The sequence below is a fragment of the Accipiter gentilis genome, chromosome 18 (assembly GCF_929443795.1).
Source record: "Accipiter gentilis chromosome 18, bAccGen1.1, whole genome shotgun sequence".
NCBI lineage: Eukaryota > Metazoa > Chordata > Aves > Accipitriformes > Accipitridae > Astur > Astur gentilis.
The window spans coordinates 16,349,664-16,367,892 of record NC_064897.1 but is presented as its reverse complement, the minus strand read 5'-3'; the positions used below and the strand labels follow the sequence as shown (position 1 = coordinate 16,367,892).

The window sequence follows — 18,229 nt, the reverse complement described above, 5'->3', positions numbered from 1 at the left end:
CCCCCCACAAGTTTGTTTTAATCAAGATTCTCCTTTGTTGTGAAAGAATCTCCAACGCAGAAGAGTATTGATGAAACTTTGGCCATCTGGTCCATCCTCTCAATTATTTTTTTTTGTCTGCCACAGCTGGTGGCATCACCAATATGCAAGACAGGTTGAGCAGCTTCACCTTTTGGCCAATTCATCAAACATGTCATAGACTATTTATGAATATCTACTAAATTTGAAAGCTGACAGTCCCATGGAAATACTGCAGACTGGAATCAACAGCAGAAACAAGCTAGTTTACCTTAACTCAGTGCCAAACACAGGTAAACTGTCTGATTACCAGTATAAAAGACCATTTTAGATTTTACAGAACTAGAACTAAGATTTTGAAATACAATTCAAACAAATGCACACCCATTTCAGACCACAGAATAAGGACAACAATTACTGCCTGTCCCACCAGACCAAACCACCACCCAACAATATATCACATCTTAACTAAAGTTTTAAGTCAGGATATTGCAGATCCAGAGACCTTTAGCCTAGACGTCAGCCGAGCTTCAAACCCACCTGCCCACATACCCACATTTACTTTCTCACCTCAGCTAAATGGTACTTTCAACCCAGACTGGGAAGCACAGCTGCAAGCAAGCTATACCCAAAACCCAACATCCTCTTAGCTTACAGTTCACCCATTCAGTAGTGAAATCTTTCAGAAGTGGACGGTCCTTGCCTTCTTCCTTCCACACTTCTCCCATCTGTCCAGAACAGATGAACACTTCAGAAATACACTGAGAAATAATCAACACTGCCGCTCCATTTGTTGTGGCACAACGTACTCCAAGCTCTTTCATGCATGGGAGAATGATGTACCAGTGAGAAGGCAATAATTTGGTGGAAATCTGAGATACCAGGTATCCAAAGTACACTAATGTATTGCTCATCACCTGGAGTAACCATGGTGTCAATTCATACTACAGTAGTATATTCTGGTATAATCTACATTTAAGGAAACAAATGTAAATAATAGTAGTAAAAATGTGTATTAATGGCCACCTTCTTGATGAATGGTGAACACAAAATGGCAAAAAAAAATTTTTATGTGGATGACAGCATATAAAAACCCAGGACCAGCAAAAGAACCTAAGATGATTACGAACTGTAACTGTCAAGCTAGGAACCTGGCACGCTCTCCACTAATAAAAGCTAAGTACACATAGAATACAAATTTCACTTCAAACTTTTCTATCAGCATGAAAACACTGCATGTCTTATCAGGATTATATCTAAACAGATTACTTTTATCCGCCTTCCATCTCTATCAGACTTTGACAAAAAGGAAATCCGGACCTAAGTATCATCTGTAGAGTGGTAATTTCACTAAAATGTTCACATGTTAAAAATGAATCATGAAAGAGTGGAGGCACAACTGAATCACTAAAGAGCAGACGCACAATGCACATTCTTCTACTGCTGCACAAAAGGGGAAGTATTAAATAACTTTTAAGCCCAGCTTCAGCTATAAAGTTATTCAAGACGAGATTATTGTAGAAAACAGAAAAAGAAAAAACAAATCAGTCAAGTATCTTCTGCTAACCAAGTGAGCCAGTTACATGAAAAGCAGCTAACAAAAGCCCAATAAGGAGAGCTGCTCTTATACTGACAAGACAATACACATCTATTCATCCACTTTCAATAGTTCCAAAGTAATTTAGCAAAAGAAATGAGATTTAGTAATAAATTGATCACATTAAAGAAAATTTTAAAAAGGCACCAAAGTTATGATGTTGTTAACAAGATTACACAAAACTAGAAGGATATAAAGCAGCTATCGAATCAACAAGATACAATTACTATTGAATGGGAATAAGATAAATTAATTAAATCAACTAATTGAAATTACTAAATATTAAGGTATATCAGTCTCTAGAATTTTTAGAATTTGAAAAAGGTAGGTTACTCATAAATCAAACCAGAAAAATTTTAACAAAATCTGTGAAGCTCCTTTAACATAGCTCAGTGATTGAATTTCAGGAAGTATACTATTTAAGTTTTAAATCACGACTTCAGAGTCAATTCTACAGCTTCCGCCTTACAATTTTCATTTTTTGGCTATGAATTTCTCCCGTCCTCACAAACACTAGAGCACTTGATACTATTTATAAGCAGAAGCTGACAGCTGCTATCTACCAGAATTATAGATGACAATTTCTAACCTCTCAAAATCTGAAACATTTCTTTATTATGATGATGAAGAATTTCTTATCAACTCTCATAATTCATACTAAGTATCCTATTAAAAAGGAAGACATTTCTCTAGGATTAGTTATTTTACTCTTCATTTGTCCAGCTTCAACTTCCAGCTATTAGATTTTTGTCTCTTGCACAGACGTTTCCATTATCAAAGTTTTGGTTTCAGTGTACCTGCAACATACTATTTTTAAGCTATTGCTCCACAGACTGCATACAGTATTTAAGTGTAGTGAAAGTAAATACAGATATATCGTAACTACTGACTAGAGGCTTCCCTGTACCTAGAAACTGTTTTAAACTTGCTGGTATTAGAAATAAATAAATAAAATGATTCTTCGACTTTTATGTTTTATTCTTGATATCGTGCTTCTTAAGGTATTTTATTCACTACATATGGCCTAGGCTCTTGCTCCTGAATATGTAAATCCACACTTGGCTATATTAAAAAGCAGTTTCTCTATGCATATCTTACAACATAGCTAGACACCTTTATGTTAGTCATCTTTTCTCTTTGCTATCTACCATTCATGTAATATTTGACTATTCGGCAAACTATCAATGCTTGCATTTCTTTTTCTAGTACTTCTTAGAATATTGCAGCCTCCATTCTGCAGGACCTACTGAAGAGAGAACCAAACTAGGTTATATGCACAATAACAATTTTTAAATCTATGAGTTCTTAAAACATGAATTAAAGCATTCCTTGTTGATTTTGTGCTCTTCTACTTCAATGCAAATGTGATCCCTTTGTCCATGATACTGTCTTTGCAATTACGATACAAGCATATGACGGTCCTTTCACTTTGCTCAGGCTCAAGTACCGAAGGAGACTTGCCTGTTGAAGATCTGCATTGTGCTCTGCAGCATAAAGCAAGAGAGGACTGCAACAAAGGATAGAAGAAATAAAAACCCTGCAGCTAAGGCAGCTGCACGCTATCTTGAAAAGCTAAATTCCATCTCTGACACTGCCCCAGAGATATTATGCAATGATACATAAGTTGTGGAATGTCATCTTGGGTGTCAGTGACTGTACATTTCATTTCCCAGTGTTTGATTGAAGTCCTAGACCTGGGTGTAAGTTTTTAGTGTACAACCTGCAAAAACACCAGCTACTTATAATCACAATCAAAGTCTGTTAGAAGTGTTTTTGAACATATGAATGATAAATACATTGGAAAAATTAGACCCAAGTAATTTAAAGTTGGATACCCTATATTTGATTGATCTCTGTAATTGTCACTGCTCTGCCCTACGATCCCAGTTTCTAAAATGGTAAGAATACTTCTAATCTGAGCAAGGCATAACAGTTCAGCTTATCCCTGAGTTATCAGCTATTATACTAATTAGTATCACAGAAAACAACAAGAAAAAAAAAAAATAGTTCTGTCCCTAGTGCAGAACTTTAGTGGTATATAACAAAGCAAGAGACCCACATATCAGTAATGAGGAAAAAACCAGAATACTGAATAGCTGCTCTTTACATGAACACCATTCAGACTATTTGATAACTGAAGCAAAGTCCTTATTGCAAAAGAAGATGAACACATAATTTAAAATTCCATAAGTAAAAAAGAGAGATTGCACAAGCAGCCTTAATTTTGGCATTTGCTAGTTTAGGAGCCTTAAAGTTCTTTTAGTTCTTTACAGCCCTAAAGTTATTTCAAACACATTATTTTGCTTAGCTATTTAGGTATTCAAAAACAAAACACTAGAAAAAATTAAATTTTGTCCTACTATACCATATTGATAGTGATATGGCGCATCACCAGGAGTGGAACTTTCAGGTCTCTTGCTTCTCTACCTTCTGTAAAGCAGCACAATACAAAATATATATAATAGAAACGTATTTGTTTCTAAAGAATGGAAATTCAGCTTAGACATATCCTGTTATTTCTGGAATTTTTTAGAGGGGAACCCAAATTTTTATAATGTCCCACTCACAAAAAATGACAAGAAACTGAAGCAAGGTAAGAGTTTCTCAAACCACAAACCCCTGTATTTTGATACGAGCTTAACTTGAATTCCTAAAAAGCTGCTGGAAAAAACCAACCTGTCAGATCATCAGACATTGCTCAGTCATTTAAAGGTTGATAAAGCTCCTGATCCACTTACTCGGGGAAATTTTAATATACACAGGGAAAAAGTTGACTTGGTATTTCCATTATTTCAAATGTTTAAAACATTATATATGAACAAGCAGGAAGAAAAGCCAGCTATTAAAGGGAAAATAATCCTGCTCAGAGACATCTTAATGCAAACTGATGATGACACATGGAGAGTGAAAAACTGTTTTTCAGCGTGACCACTCAAATTCAAGTGAGGAGGGAACTGTTCAAGCAACTTTCTTAAAAATAACCCACCTCATAATAACAAGAAATTATACAACAACAAAAGCTCCAATAAAATGCAAAAGCCCCTCAAAACCCCTTTCCCCAAAAGCAGATGGTTTGAGAGTGGGCAATGATTGGCAACACTACTGAAGTCAAGAATACGTTCCTTACCACCACCTGTCTAATTGTGCCTGGAACTATGCCTTGAAAAACAACACAAGAAACAAATTTTTGTTAATAGGATGGACCCTGAAATATCCCTGCCATCTCCTACCACTCATGGAAGTTGGGTGATGAATTTGCAGACTTCCAGATAGAGACAGCATATATTTCTGATTTCATAAGGCAAAAAAGGGACAACTCGGACATGGCGGATTATTTATTAAATCACCTCTGTGGCTCTAATGTGATAGCCTGACTTCAGCCAGTTTTTAATCAAAATTTATTCAAAATTCTTTATGAAAAAACCACCAATTCTGTAGCAGATATAATAAAAAAGATTGGCTTACTGGAATGCCCCTTAAATAGCCTCAAAGCTAAAGTTATATTAGTACTGTAGGAAACTTTAAAGCTCATTGATCCATTTATTTCCATAAAGCTCAGCAGATGTAAGAGTCCATCAGCAGGTTCTTTACTTTTTGGAAAAGAGCCCAAAGGCAAACTGAATTTGCAAGATTTCCCTTAAAATCGCACTCTGTTGATGCTACAAGAAATTTTTAGTCACGACACAGGAATAGCATCTATGTTATGAACCATCTGGCTTACTGCATTTATTTTTTTCTCCCCACCACTGGTTTTCCAGTCACATCCCCTGCCATTGCATCATCAGTTCCAAATAATTTTAAAATCATGATGATGCGTGACACTGAAATTAAGGCAGGAAGTCTGTAGATGCCAGACTATCAATTTCTTAAATAACAAGTTGTTCTTAATAAATCCTTTATTGTTCTTATTTATAAGTTGTTATTAAATAACAAGTGGTTCTCATTACTATTTCACAATGGACTGGAGCTCCACTGCCTTTTGTAATGGAAATGATTAAACAGTCTCACTCAAGGAGTATAAAAGCTAAGTGAAGAGGTATTAAGACAAACAAATGGTGGGTGAAAGTACTGCTCCATTTTTGATATAGAAAAAAAATAGATACTGACTTTAGAAAGGTAAGTGAAGTAGTCTGCAGCAATGCTAAAAACTAAATCCAAATATCCTGAGTCAACAAAAGCATCCTTCCTGTGAAAAAATTCCATCAGAGACTGGCTCAGTGGAAAATAAACATAACTCCTCAACATCTGAAGCTATTACATGTATTAGCTTAACAGTGCTCTATGTTCTCTGCTAATTTTCTACAGCAAACCATAAAACATGTCTTCAATGCACTGAAATGAAACCAGGCTCTGATCTACAGGAATCATCTGAACATAACACAAAAATACCATTACACAAATGTAGGCTAAATACATATCCATAACTTCTATTAGCAGAAAAGCTCCCACTAACGTAACACTACCACAAGTGCAAGAGGTTAAACTAGAAACCATGCTCTTTTCTTGATTCTGTGCACTTCACATCATACCTAGTAGCTAAAAGCAATGAGAACTCTCCTCAATCAAGGAGGAGATGACAACACTGCCTTTCCAACCTGGAAACGTGTGCTTTTATTTTAAAGAACAGGAAGGAGAGCTGCCTCCACCTTCTCATTTTCTGGCCTTTTTATTTCTATCCTGCCTTCCACTAGCTTAAGAAAAGCAGCAGCTTCTGTTATGTTTCTTGTGGAGTATCTGGGCTTCTAGTCCTGTGGGGATAAAGCCTGCTCTACTGTATGTGACACACATACATGGTTGGTAGAAGACTCATCAGGATTTGAACATCATGGTTTTCCTTTATAATTTAGTCAAATATAAGAATACATTCCCAATGATTTTTAACATGCATCTGTGAGGTCAAAGTACATCTCTAATTCCAGAGCTATAGGCAAGTTCAAGGTCAAGCTCTTTTCCAAATTCTGCTGATGCCATTTTTTCAGTAAAACAGAAAAGAAGGAAAAAAAGAAGGAAGAATATTTTAACCTCAAATAGGTGTTCAACAGCATGTTATTTTATGATGTTTTCTCCTGAAACCTTAATTTTTACTATAATCAGTCTGATAGGCTGTCACCCCAAATGGTTTAACTCCCACAAAATTATGAACAACTTCAAAATGGGCTTAATGAGGAAAATAAGCAACCTTAACTATAGATGATGTTTCTAATTCTGACTGTTACAATTTCATCTCTTATTTCTTCATTGCATACCTTCACATCCTAAGTAATGGAAATACATTTCCAGATCTGGACTAAGTTCTTAACCTGCAACAACAAAAGTCTAAGTTGCTTGTATATATGTACTTGTTCTTGTAAAAAGTAACACCTAAGAAATACCATAAAATTAACAGAATTTAAAAAAACACCTTAGTATTTTTCCATTTGTATACTCTGTACATGCCATCATTTTGGAGGCAGGCAATTTCTTCATTTTTTCCTACACCATCTCTATTTCTGAAATGGTTAGAAAAAGAATAAAAAAATCCACATAGAAATAGGCAAAGGTAAAGCCAGCTACTCTTCATGAAATTTCAAATGTTTAGTTCATATTTACAGTATATCTTATGTATTTGCTTTTATTGATTTGCCACAGCCTGTTAACATGTTAGATTCAACACATTAAAAAGAAGTTCTCTACTACTCTGTAGCCATTCCTTCTCTTACAGTCAGCTGTTATATTGCCTTCAGTAACATCTGCTTATCTGTAGAGCTGCTGCTGGAAATTTTTAAGTACACACAATTTTTAGCAATACAATACAATTTCACAGGCACAGAAAGGACTTTCACCGTTCTCACATAATGACAGGCAAACAGTAATGGGTTTACTCCAGCTGAGGGTAGGTTCACGCTGTGCTCATAAGATAAATTTCAGTAGATGGCTGCACCTTGGACCCTTTATCATTCACATATGGCCACTGCACTTTCACATGCCTGAAAACTGAAGGATCATTAAATTTAATCTTAAAGTACTAATAAAATTGTTTAAAATATATTAGATGACCTACTTTTTTCTTGTGAAAGTTGCAGTTTAGTAATTTCTTTCATGAAGGTCCAAATACCACCTCTTTCAACTACCTTATTGCTTTTTTCTTTTGATTGCTGTAATTTTTTTTAACATATCCATGTATGTTTAAAAAAAAATATTTTAACTATTGAAGTTAGTGTTCAGATTACTACAAACATTATCAGTTCACTGACTTTTCTGCCTTCTTGCACACAGGCCATTCTCTGTGGGTGTATGTACAGAGGGAGAAACAGAATGTATTCCTGAGATCAAGTTTGTCACAGTGAAAATACAATTTAAGCAGTATGCACTTCCTTGTTTTAAACCTGTAATCGAGCGGACCCCCCCACACACATTTATCAAATTAATTTTATATTAGCATCTAGACATTTCACAATAGCAGCACTGGGAGGTACCCTGCAATTTTGAATCCCTGAATACAGGATAGAGATACATTTAAATTCAAATAAAAATTTGGAATTCTGAATTGGGTGATTTTCATTACAGCAATTGTATTATTTTCACACAGAAAGCAGAAGTACATATTTCATTTTGCTTCAGAAGTATTTTACTTGCTCATGCATAATCCTTTAGGAATAAAACATATCAGTAATGATCTTCTGCTTCCTCAGTCTCTCCCTTCTTTCAGCTTTCAACTCTCTCAGTGCAAATTTGAACCTCTACTTTGTTTTCTTTTTGAAAGAGAGATGTACAAAATATTCATGTGAGAGAAACCAGTATAAAAACAGAAGAGATGACAACAACAAAAAAGCAGCAAAGCACTGCATGAAGGCATGATACCTTACATAAAAATCCAATTTTATTTCTCTTCTTTTCTAATTATTATGAAATTTCACGAACCTCTACATGGAGAGATGCTACACATTCCTGTGCAGAGGATTTAACACTGTATGTTGTTAAGCAGATAATACTGAAATTTTACAGAAAGGCAGTTTGTTTGACAGAGACAAAAGAACTGGTGCAGCTCATCAAACTGAAAGTCCATATCCTACCTAAGACAACGACCAGCACTAAACGATTCACAGGAATAATCTTCCTAGTCCCTTTATGGTTGACTTCTGACCTGAAGCATGTGTCTTACATCACCTACTTTTTTTTTTCCCCTGGCTACAAGATCTCTGGTTGTTTTTTATTCCTATAAATAATTGATCTGCTATGCAAAAGGATTACTGAAACAGTCTCCAAAAGACCTAGGAGTCTGCATGCCCAAAATAATGAAGCTAGCAGGTAAACCCCACATTTTTTTAAAAAGACTGATTTTAAGCAATACATTATCATATGAAGACTTTATTAAATTTTATTAAAGCAAGCTCTGCATTACAAAAACAACAGCTGGGCTGCAGCCGCGATCATTAAAGCACAGCAGATAGCAAATATTACACCCAGTGCTGTTACTAGTTTGTACGCCAGCTAAGACAAAAAAGCAACACTGCATTTGCAGCCTTACTGGAATTCCACTGGAGCAGTTGCACCGTGTTTCTGTATAGAACACATTCCTTGTCCTTTAAAGGGTATGCTATCTTATACTTGAGGAGGGTTTCTTTCTTTTTTCCTTCCATAATTGAAAAGTATTGTTTACTGCCGATTTAAGGCTTGTTTTGACGAAGAGAGAGCTGATGAGGCACTCAAGAGCTTGTATTAAATCAATACTAGACAGAAGTGAGAAGCTTGTATATGCGCTGTGGGATACACTTGCTCACATATTTATCTTCCATGTTTTAAGAGAAGGTTACAAATATTTTCATATATATATACACACATATAAAAGAGTGCGAGTGAGCAAGATCACATTCCAAGAGAAGTTTTCTGGCTATGTCAGGAGTGAAGTCCACCCCCTACTAGATAAACCTATTTTTTTCAAACACAAGAGGATATTATCAGAGAAGTCCGTGCTGATATACACAAACCAGAGATCGTCATGGCTCGGTGAGGTGATGAGCTGACGGGTGGATGGCGCCCATTATCTTCACTTCTCAATCCAAGTTTTCCTGAAAAACCACAGGGGGAGGAGAAGGCTCCAACTGAGCATAAGGCACAGAGGACAAGAAAAGGATTAGGAGTGAAGAGCAAGGAAAGGAAGGAATAATGCAAGAGATATTGCAAAGGTTTAAAAGAGCTAGAAAATAGTTTCTAGATTAAACAAACAAGTTGTCAGTAATTTAAAGTAACATTCAGGTTTAAACTTCTATACAAGGCTATTACATAAAATAACTCTGAAGTAAGAAACAATTGACCAAAAGGAATTTACCTTTACTACATATAGAAAATACAATCAAGTTCAGCTGTTTCAACGCTCCTTGGAATTTTAAAATGTTTCAAGCCTTTGTTCGGCAAGCCTATCACCCGCTACCCAGCCACCAGCCAGGGGAACCTGAAATGAAGTATAAGGGGAAGCTGGTGCATGAAACTCAGCTTAACTGCTTCTACATCAAACCTGGAGGTAAGACGACATTACCCAGTTGTGTGCACACAAACTGTACTGGTATCTACCTGCTGGGATAAGTATTCCCTTTCTATTTAAATAGAATAGCGTATGAAAATACACTAATTAACTTACAGTAATAGTTGAGGATAATGTACTGTGAAGTCCTGTATGTGTGAACACACTACCACAGGATTTAGATAATTCTGGTAATTCTCAAATCTGTGGAGTTAAGTAGATGGATGGCTTCTCTTGGTAATATATTGTCTTCTGAGCATCTAATAAACATTGCTTCCACTTTGACACGAGAGGGGAGAAAAAAAAAGGCATGCAAGTATACAGAACACGAAAGAAAAAGGGCTTTTTTTTGTAGACAAAGAGGCTAAGAAGTTTAAAACATACAACTCAAAATATTAAATGCATGTGTGCGTGCGTGAAGGGACTAATCTGAAAAGGGGGTTATGTGAGAGATTTCTAAAAAACAACTAGCTCTGTAATATTTTCATTTGCAGAAGAAATAATGTAGGCATTCATGTACATATTTACTCTGATCTGGAAACATCTACCATTTTATGCTATACAAGGAGGGGTGTATGAAGTAGTGGGTATACAGGTAGTCACGTGAAAATAACCGCTTTAAAAAAAAAATTGTCTGTTCCAACTTGAACTCTTGAGCTTTACTGCATCATATGCCTATCTTATCTTGAAAAGATGTCCGGAATTCCCAGTGCTGGCAGTACACTCTCAGCAGTAAACGTCCAGACAAGCCAATATGTTGCTTATAAACTGACATCCATAAATGGGAAACAAAGACTGTGTCTAGCAGATATACACAGTATTATATTCCTTCCATTCTATACAGAAACTCATCCACAACTGTAGGATGCTTGATACATGCTTTTAATTCTACTCCATTTACTTCTCCTAACAATTTGTTTGCCCAGGCAGGGATACAGTTCCACCATACACAAAACAATTACCAGCCATCAAAAAACTACATAGCTTTTGTTATCTTAGCTCCTTAGCCTGTTTCTTCTCACATGACATATAGTTTCTCTGACTTTCGATTGGACTTCATCGTTCCACATAACTGAAAACCTATGTCAGGATTACTGCACTTTTCCTTCCACTTTTTTTTTTTTTTTTTTTACCACCTTCATCACACAACAGAAACGCATCATTAGAGCAAAAAAGATGACTGCAGACATCAGTTACAGTTGCAAAAAGCCACTTTACAAAAGCAAAGCAATCTAAATTGTTTGCTTTGCTCAAACACTTCCACAACTGGTACCAAATCCTCAGGGTAGGAAGGGTGAGGAAGAAACAACAAAAATATCCTTTTGAGAAAGTCTGAATAGAAATATCTGTGCTGAAATGGGCGGGGTGACAAGGGACATGGGTTTTCTGCATCAAAACTTGTATCTTAATCTTAAGGCCTTCACAACTGGCATGGACAATTTCCACTGAAAAACACATCTTGTATTTAAAGGAAAATATGAATAATAAGGCAGCTCTGGAAAAAAATAAATTTAGAAATACTTACTAGTACAAACAATTTTGCTTTAAAAACAACAAACAAAAAGGGGGTACTACAGTTCCTCCTCTGGTTTTTGTGGGTTTTTTTAATTTGAACCCTAAAAACCTAAATCACAGAACTACATTTACCCTCCACAATAAGCACAAAAAAATTCCAAACACTCTTAAGTACAATTAACCAATACCTGCTAATCCTGGAATCATAGCAACTATTTAGTTTGGTTGGGGCCTCTGCAGGTCATTTAGTCCAACCTTCTGCTCCAAATAAGGCTAGCTTCACTAAGAAAGTTAGGAAAAGAAGAAATTATGATCAACTACTAGTTACCACAGAAAAGTACATTCTATGGCACTTTTCCAGTCAATTTATTTTTTTAAAAGTAATTTGCATATAGGCATACTTCTTTACAAATTATCCTGTCCCTTTCATTCTGTTAAAAATCCACTCCTGCTTCCATAGATTCAAGCAGAGTTTAGTTACAGATTTCAAAGACAGGCCTATCAGGTTGTATACTCTAGAACAGGCAAACCAACTAATCACTAAGATTATGATTCCCGATCTTGAAAAAATCACCTGCCTTGAGCCAGCACTGCTACATGTCCATCCACACCCGACTGCAAAATAGCATTTACTTATGCCATCAAGTTACAATAATATTTTTATATCTCAACAGGCAAGTATTAAAGATTTTTATGCATCCTTGAAAATTAAAATGAAAGACAGAAAGCACAAAAATCTAATATATAAATGTACATATTTTATGTTTTTATTTATAAACATGTAAATCAATATCTATACCATTTACAAAGAGCAGTTTATTATTTTTCTTGACATTCTGAAGCAATTTTTACCATCTTCTAAGCACATTAAAATCACTAGTAGATTGAAGTATAGACCACAAAGGGAAGAACTATATGGGAAATGTAGTAGGGAATTAGTAATGCTTTTATATATGCTTTTATAAACTGGTCTAAGAACAGATAATTTCTGAGAACAGGCACAAGGAAGTCACTAAACTGAGTGACTAGACAGCATCTCACATAAAAAAAACTACCATCACTATATATCTAATAAGCAAGTTTCTTCCTGCTCCTATTTATTTGCTTCTCTCAATAAAATTTGCGCATGACAAACTATAAAATAGCTAAGTTGGACACAAACTGTAAAACAGGTTTCAAAAAAACCCAACCAAAACATGCAACATGACAAAGCGCATGCTGCGACCTTAATTTTCTGAGTTTAGAATCAACTCTTATTATTTTCAGTATGCATATTTTCCTTTTAAATTTAAAAAAGGAAAATAATATCTATGCTTAACAATGTTAGCATTCCAATGCTCTCAGCAAAACTGAGGTTTCACTTTAAGGTCAGTAACATCTAGGGAAGATAATCGCGACCTCTGCTGCTGTTCTGTCTGGCTGGATGCATGATGAATTTTTATAATGCTGATCAAAGGAGAGAAAGTGGAATAGGAAGGAGGAGTGATTTGTTTATTTCTCCGAGACAAAAATGTCTCCCAAGGACAGAGCCTCAGGTAAACCACAAGCATTCATATTCTGAACAAATGGCAGTAGTCTGTCTAGGCAGGCTTTTAAAAAACAAGCTTTAGCCAAATCTGTTTAGCAAACAACAGGCTCACAAGAACATACCACTACAGAGGGCAAGGGCCTTCTGCCAAAATTACTTTGAATTTCTATAGTTTGAGCTTTCACTTTTCAAACACTTTTGTTCCAAATTGACAAACATTTTTCAAAGAGCTTTAAACTATAGAAAAATTTTCTTCAACAAAATATGCAGGTTCTAGCAGGCCAGAATAACAATTTTGCAGTCAAACTTAAACTCAAAAAAATTGTTTTTGAGTTATTCAGCTGTGACAAAAACATTGCGTTTTGCTTAATGATGCGGCAACAGAAAGCCATGTAATATTTCTGAATCAGCAGACCACTGAATTCAGAGAAAAATAATACAAATTGAATGAAGGTAAAAACATTGAAAACTATTTGTTTCAAAATTCAAAAAGACCAATGAGCATTTGGGGAATAATTAGTTGGATACAGATTTCAATTTACTGTGTTCATCCTGTTGGGTTTTTTTGTTATTGGACCAGATGCTGTATGTTGGAAGGTAGGAGGCTGATAAATAAGGCTCTCCATTTTAAACTGACGTTTTTACCAAACCCAAACACCAAACAGAAACTCTGTTACGTCGTAAAAACAAAGCCTGGAATATCTATTTTGCCTGTTTCAATAGAAACAATTGAGCAAGTAGTTGTTTATTGGTCAATATGCAGAAGGCTAAATCTAAATATACACACAAGTAAATTTAGCCACCAAATGCTGGTTTCATTCTCAAATAAAAAACACATTTCACAAGCAAGAAGAGATTTAAAATATTGAATTACAGAATATATAATGTAGTATAGACTAAGAACATATTTCAGGGTAAAAAAAGACACTACAGTATCCAAAAGAGGATTGTTTTTCATGACACACTCATTTTTACATATCACTCAAATTCTATTACAGTTGTCTCCTGCTTTCCCTTTGGAAGTAAGCTTCTAATAATCTTCAAACTAGGATGTTCTTTACAAGAGAAATGTTACTTCAGGGTCCATAGGCCTTAAGAAATGCCTACAGAAGTGAGACACTTGTTATCTATTTAGTATTTTTTAACAGGACATATTTACTTAGAAGGCTGAACTGAAATGAGCCACAATCAGTCTCCAAGAAGATGAGTTATTTTATTTGAGAGGGCTCTAGGATGCTGTAACATAGAATTTAAGAATGAAAAATAATAGTTTAAGAAAAATATACACCATTATCTTTTCCTAAACATTTTACTATCACTTGCCCCCAAGCATATATTTAGAAAAATTTTCATATATAAATAACTATGACTTACAGGAAAAAAAAAAGAAAAAAAACACAAACAAAAGCCAAAACTTACGGTACTTCTTTGGACAGCTGGCAAACTTCTCTCTCCCTCCCATCCCATCCTATCCACTGGATGTCTTTACAGTGTGTGAATTTGGGAAGATAATATTAAATTTTCAGGGTTCTGATAAATATATGGTGGCAAGTTAAACTGGACAACTGAAACTAGCAGGAGGTTATGTACATATCGTGTATCTAGACAGTTCAACTAAAACCTGGCATGTCTGGTCCACTTTTATACCACTTCCTGACCCTCTGCAAAAGCTCAAATTCAGTAGTATATGCCACATCTCACTAGGAAGCTTCATTCAATTTCAAGCCTAGGAGATGACACGATCAAAGGCCTTGCTACAAATGTGGCACAGAAATGAAAAGTAACTTCTATGTTCAAATAGGTGTAAAATCTAGTCAGATATAGAATATTTGTTGATCTGTCACACAGTTTCTTTCTTCACTTGCTATAGCATAAAAGCACCCAATTAACCTGTATCAGACCATTGTCATAATTAGAATAATAACTGTTATAAGGTAGGATCTTGTATTTTTTTCTTGGAGCTGAAATGCTCAAGGTGAAGCTAGCTCTAAGATATGCAACTTTATATTCACCAAGTGCTGTGCCCTGTAAACATGAAAAAAGTATTCAGTGATAAAACGATAAATCAGTTGACTGAAGAAATAATTCACTGACCCAGCATACGCCCATGTACAGCTGGTACAATATACAGTTGGGGATAGCTGCAAATACACTATTTCATAGCTGATCGGTGCTGAAAGGAGGAAACAAAGTTATTTTAACCAATAATTTACAGTTATGTGTTTCTTTTGAACTATCTCATATTAATCAGCATCGATTCTTAAGCAACAGGCTCTAAACATCGGTTTTGACAATAAATATCACCAAAGATTAAGGAAAAAAGTAGTTATTATGTAGTTAAGATTACTTAAATATAGAACCCAGGAAATTATTTAAAACCCTTAGAATTATTAGATAATCTAAACAAAAACTGTCTTGCTCTCAGAAAGAAAGTGTCTAAAATTGCATAAGTTTTAGGTCACTTCCAAAATACCTATTTTATCGATACACCTTCTGTTTCTTGGTGGACAAGGATATCTGTTGGCATTAAAAACTGTAATTTGAGCTTCCCTCCCAGCTTTGAAATGAATAAACCTAGCTCTAGCCTAACAGATTTCCCAAACTAAACTTTTCTGTGAAGTTGTGGATCAGTGCAAACATTAACTGGCATGGGTCCCAAATCCAGCCTGAAAAGTCCTGGGATTAGACTGTAGGTGACTGCAAAACGGTGTTTAGACAGTATTTCAGCTGTAGATGACCAAGATCATATGGAACAATAGAAGAAATACAAAATACAATAAAGCAAAATGTAAGATCAAAATATTCCTTTTTCTTATTTTATGTATTCCTAAAACTTATTTTACTGTGTATAATTTTGGAAAACTTTTTCTATTGTAATCATATATTGAATGCAAAGCAATCTTTACAAAATGATAGCTATAACGTGACAAAATGTCGGAGGACTTGTCCAGTATACAAGTACTATGTTTTGCTGCCAAGAGCATTTATTTTAGACTGTGTGATACCACCAGCCACAGATATTCAGCTATACTGAAATGAAGTTCGTTTCAACAAACATTCAGAATATTGGAAGAAACAAAACACTCGCAGGACTTCTTTATTCCTCAAAATGCTTGCTTTTGTATTTTTCTGAAATTTACATTGTTACAAAACCCAAATGTAAGTCCTGTTATATAGGAAAGCAACTATACCAATCAGAAAAACAGAGGAAACTGCTAGTTTTATTATATCTAATAAGAAAGTATGTATGAAAAATAGAGTAAGAAGTAACCAAGTCAAACAAAAGGTTAGAAAATGATAACTTGTTTCCAGATCCTGTTAAGTATTACTGCCAAACTGTCCGCTATTTTGCCAAGTCAACAGATATTACTAGTCTTGTTAGTAACTGTAAGCAGGAGGTAAAAATAATATAAGATTAGGGCCTAAACCCACCAGTTTTCAATGAAAACTCCATTTAATAAGGAAGAAGCCTGAAGCCTTAGTTTTGCAAAAATAATAAAGACAAATTGTATAATAAAGTAAAACACAAGGAAAATAATAATATAGAAAATTCAAGATGGATATTCTGAACCACGTTTGGACGAGACCCTAGTGAAAACAGATACTTAATATTGAGGAGGTTCCTTTATTTTATGTAGCTAAGACTTTGAAATACACAGTAAGGAAGAAAGGGTCTCATGTAGGTGCTGTGGGTTCACCCCAGCCAGCCACTCAGCCCCACACAGCTGCTGCTCCCTCCCCTCACTGGGCTGGGGCAATCAGAAGGGCAAAAGAAAGAAAACTCATGGGTTGAATATAAAGACAGATTAATAGGTAAAGCAAAGCTGTGTGTGCAAGCAAAGCAAAATAAGGAATTCATTTACTATTTTCCATCAGCAGGCAGGTATTTAGCCATTTCCAGGAAAGCAAGGCTTCATCATGTGTAATGGTTACTTGGGAAGACAGATGCCATAACTCCGAACACTCCCCTTCCTCCTCCTTTCCCCAGCTTTTGTTGCTGAGCATGTCATATGATCTGGTGTATCCCTTCAGTCAGTTGGGGTCAGCTGTCCCAGCTGCATCCCCTCCCAAAATCTTGTGCCCCCCCAGCCTACTCACTGGTGGGGCAGTGCGAGAAATACAGGCAGCCTTGATGCTGTGCAAACACAGTTAAGCAGTAACTACCCTAAAAGAACCATTGCCTAGACAGAAGAACCCAGAAAAGAGGCCTTCTGCATTTTGCTGTTGCACAATTAGCCAAAAAGCCTCAGACAAGTTACTTGAACATAGGCCCACTGCTCAGAATCACGTTGGTACTTCTATTTGAGACCCTGCAAATCTAAAGTTCTGACATCTCTTAGTGAACAAACCGCTTACACCCCTCAAAACTCCCAATTTTTCTCCTAATAAAAACCCAAACGACTCACAGTTTACATGTAGTAATCAGACTAAAGGTTGTCTTACTTCATGTCAGCATAGAGATATGACAACTTCTAATTACTCTTTATACTACTTGTCTCAACAAAAATGAAAAATTAATACATCAGATTTCAAGAGGTAGATACTAATGTATACATATACAAACTCCTAATGGAATTTCAAAATAAGGTAAAAAAAGATTATATATACATCTTCAAAATCAGGTGGGATAAATAGGTCTCATGGTACTTAAAATCCTCATGTTTGGGTCTAGTCTAGGTTAGCCTGGAGACATCTGCATTTCTTTTCAGTTTCTTTGGGAATTCCAATTCTTTGTCAGCCTATCAAATACTCTCAAAAATAGAAGTTTCATTTAGGTTATTTAAAATGTTATTTCTTTGTTGCTTCTACCACATAGTGTGTGTGAACAACAGGATTCCCTCTTGATATACCTTCCAACTCCAATAAGTTTATGAAGTAAAAAGGTCTAGCAGATTATCAAACTGGGCTCCTTTGCATGCCATGAATTTCCTCTGCTTTTGCTTCATCCAGAGGGAACACTTCTGCATCCCAGTTTACATAAAACATTTCTGCAATCTGCTTTTACGCATCAAGCACAAAGTATAGATCATACTACAGCTCTGCTTCCAAGTACAGATATAAACTGTGTATT

General features: G+C 35.5%; 2 protein-coding genes across 5 annotated transcripts in view; one reads left to right on the top strand and one right to left on the bottom strand.

Annotated features, from left to right (window-relative positions):
* DCP1B (decapping mRNA 1B) overlaps window positions 1–18,229 on the bottom strand; it is a 47,183-nt gene that overhangs the window by 24,506 nt on the left and 4,448 nt on the right. The window lies entirely within an intron of this gene.
* Window positions 9,728–18,229, top strand: part of CACNA1C (calcium voltage-gated channel subunit alpha1 C) — a 492,824-nt gene continuing 484,322 nt past the window's right edge. For both annotated transcript variants that reach the window (XM_049822254.1, XM_049822255.1), the window contains exon 1: window positions 9,728–10,115. In XM_049822254.1, the coding sequence (XP_049678211.1) occupies window positions 9,986–10,115 (130 nt within the window). In that variant the 5' untranslated portion in view covers window positions 9,728–9,985. The remainder of the gene's footprint in view (window positions 10,116–18,229) is intronic.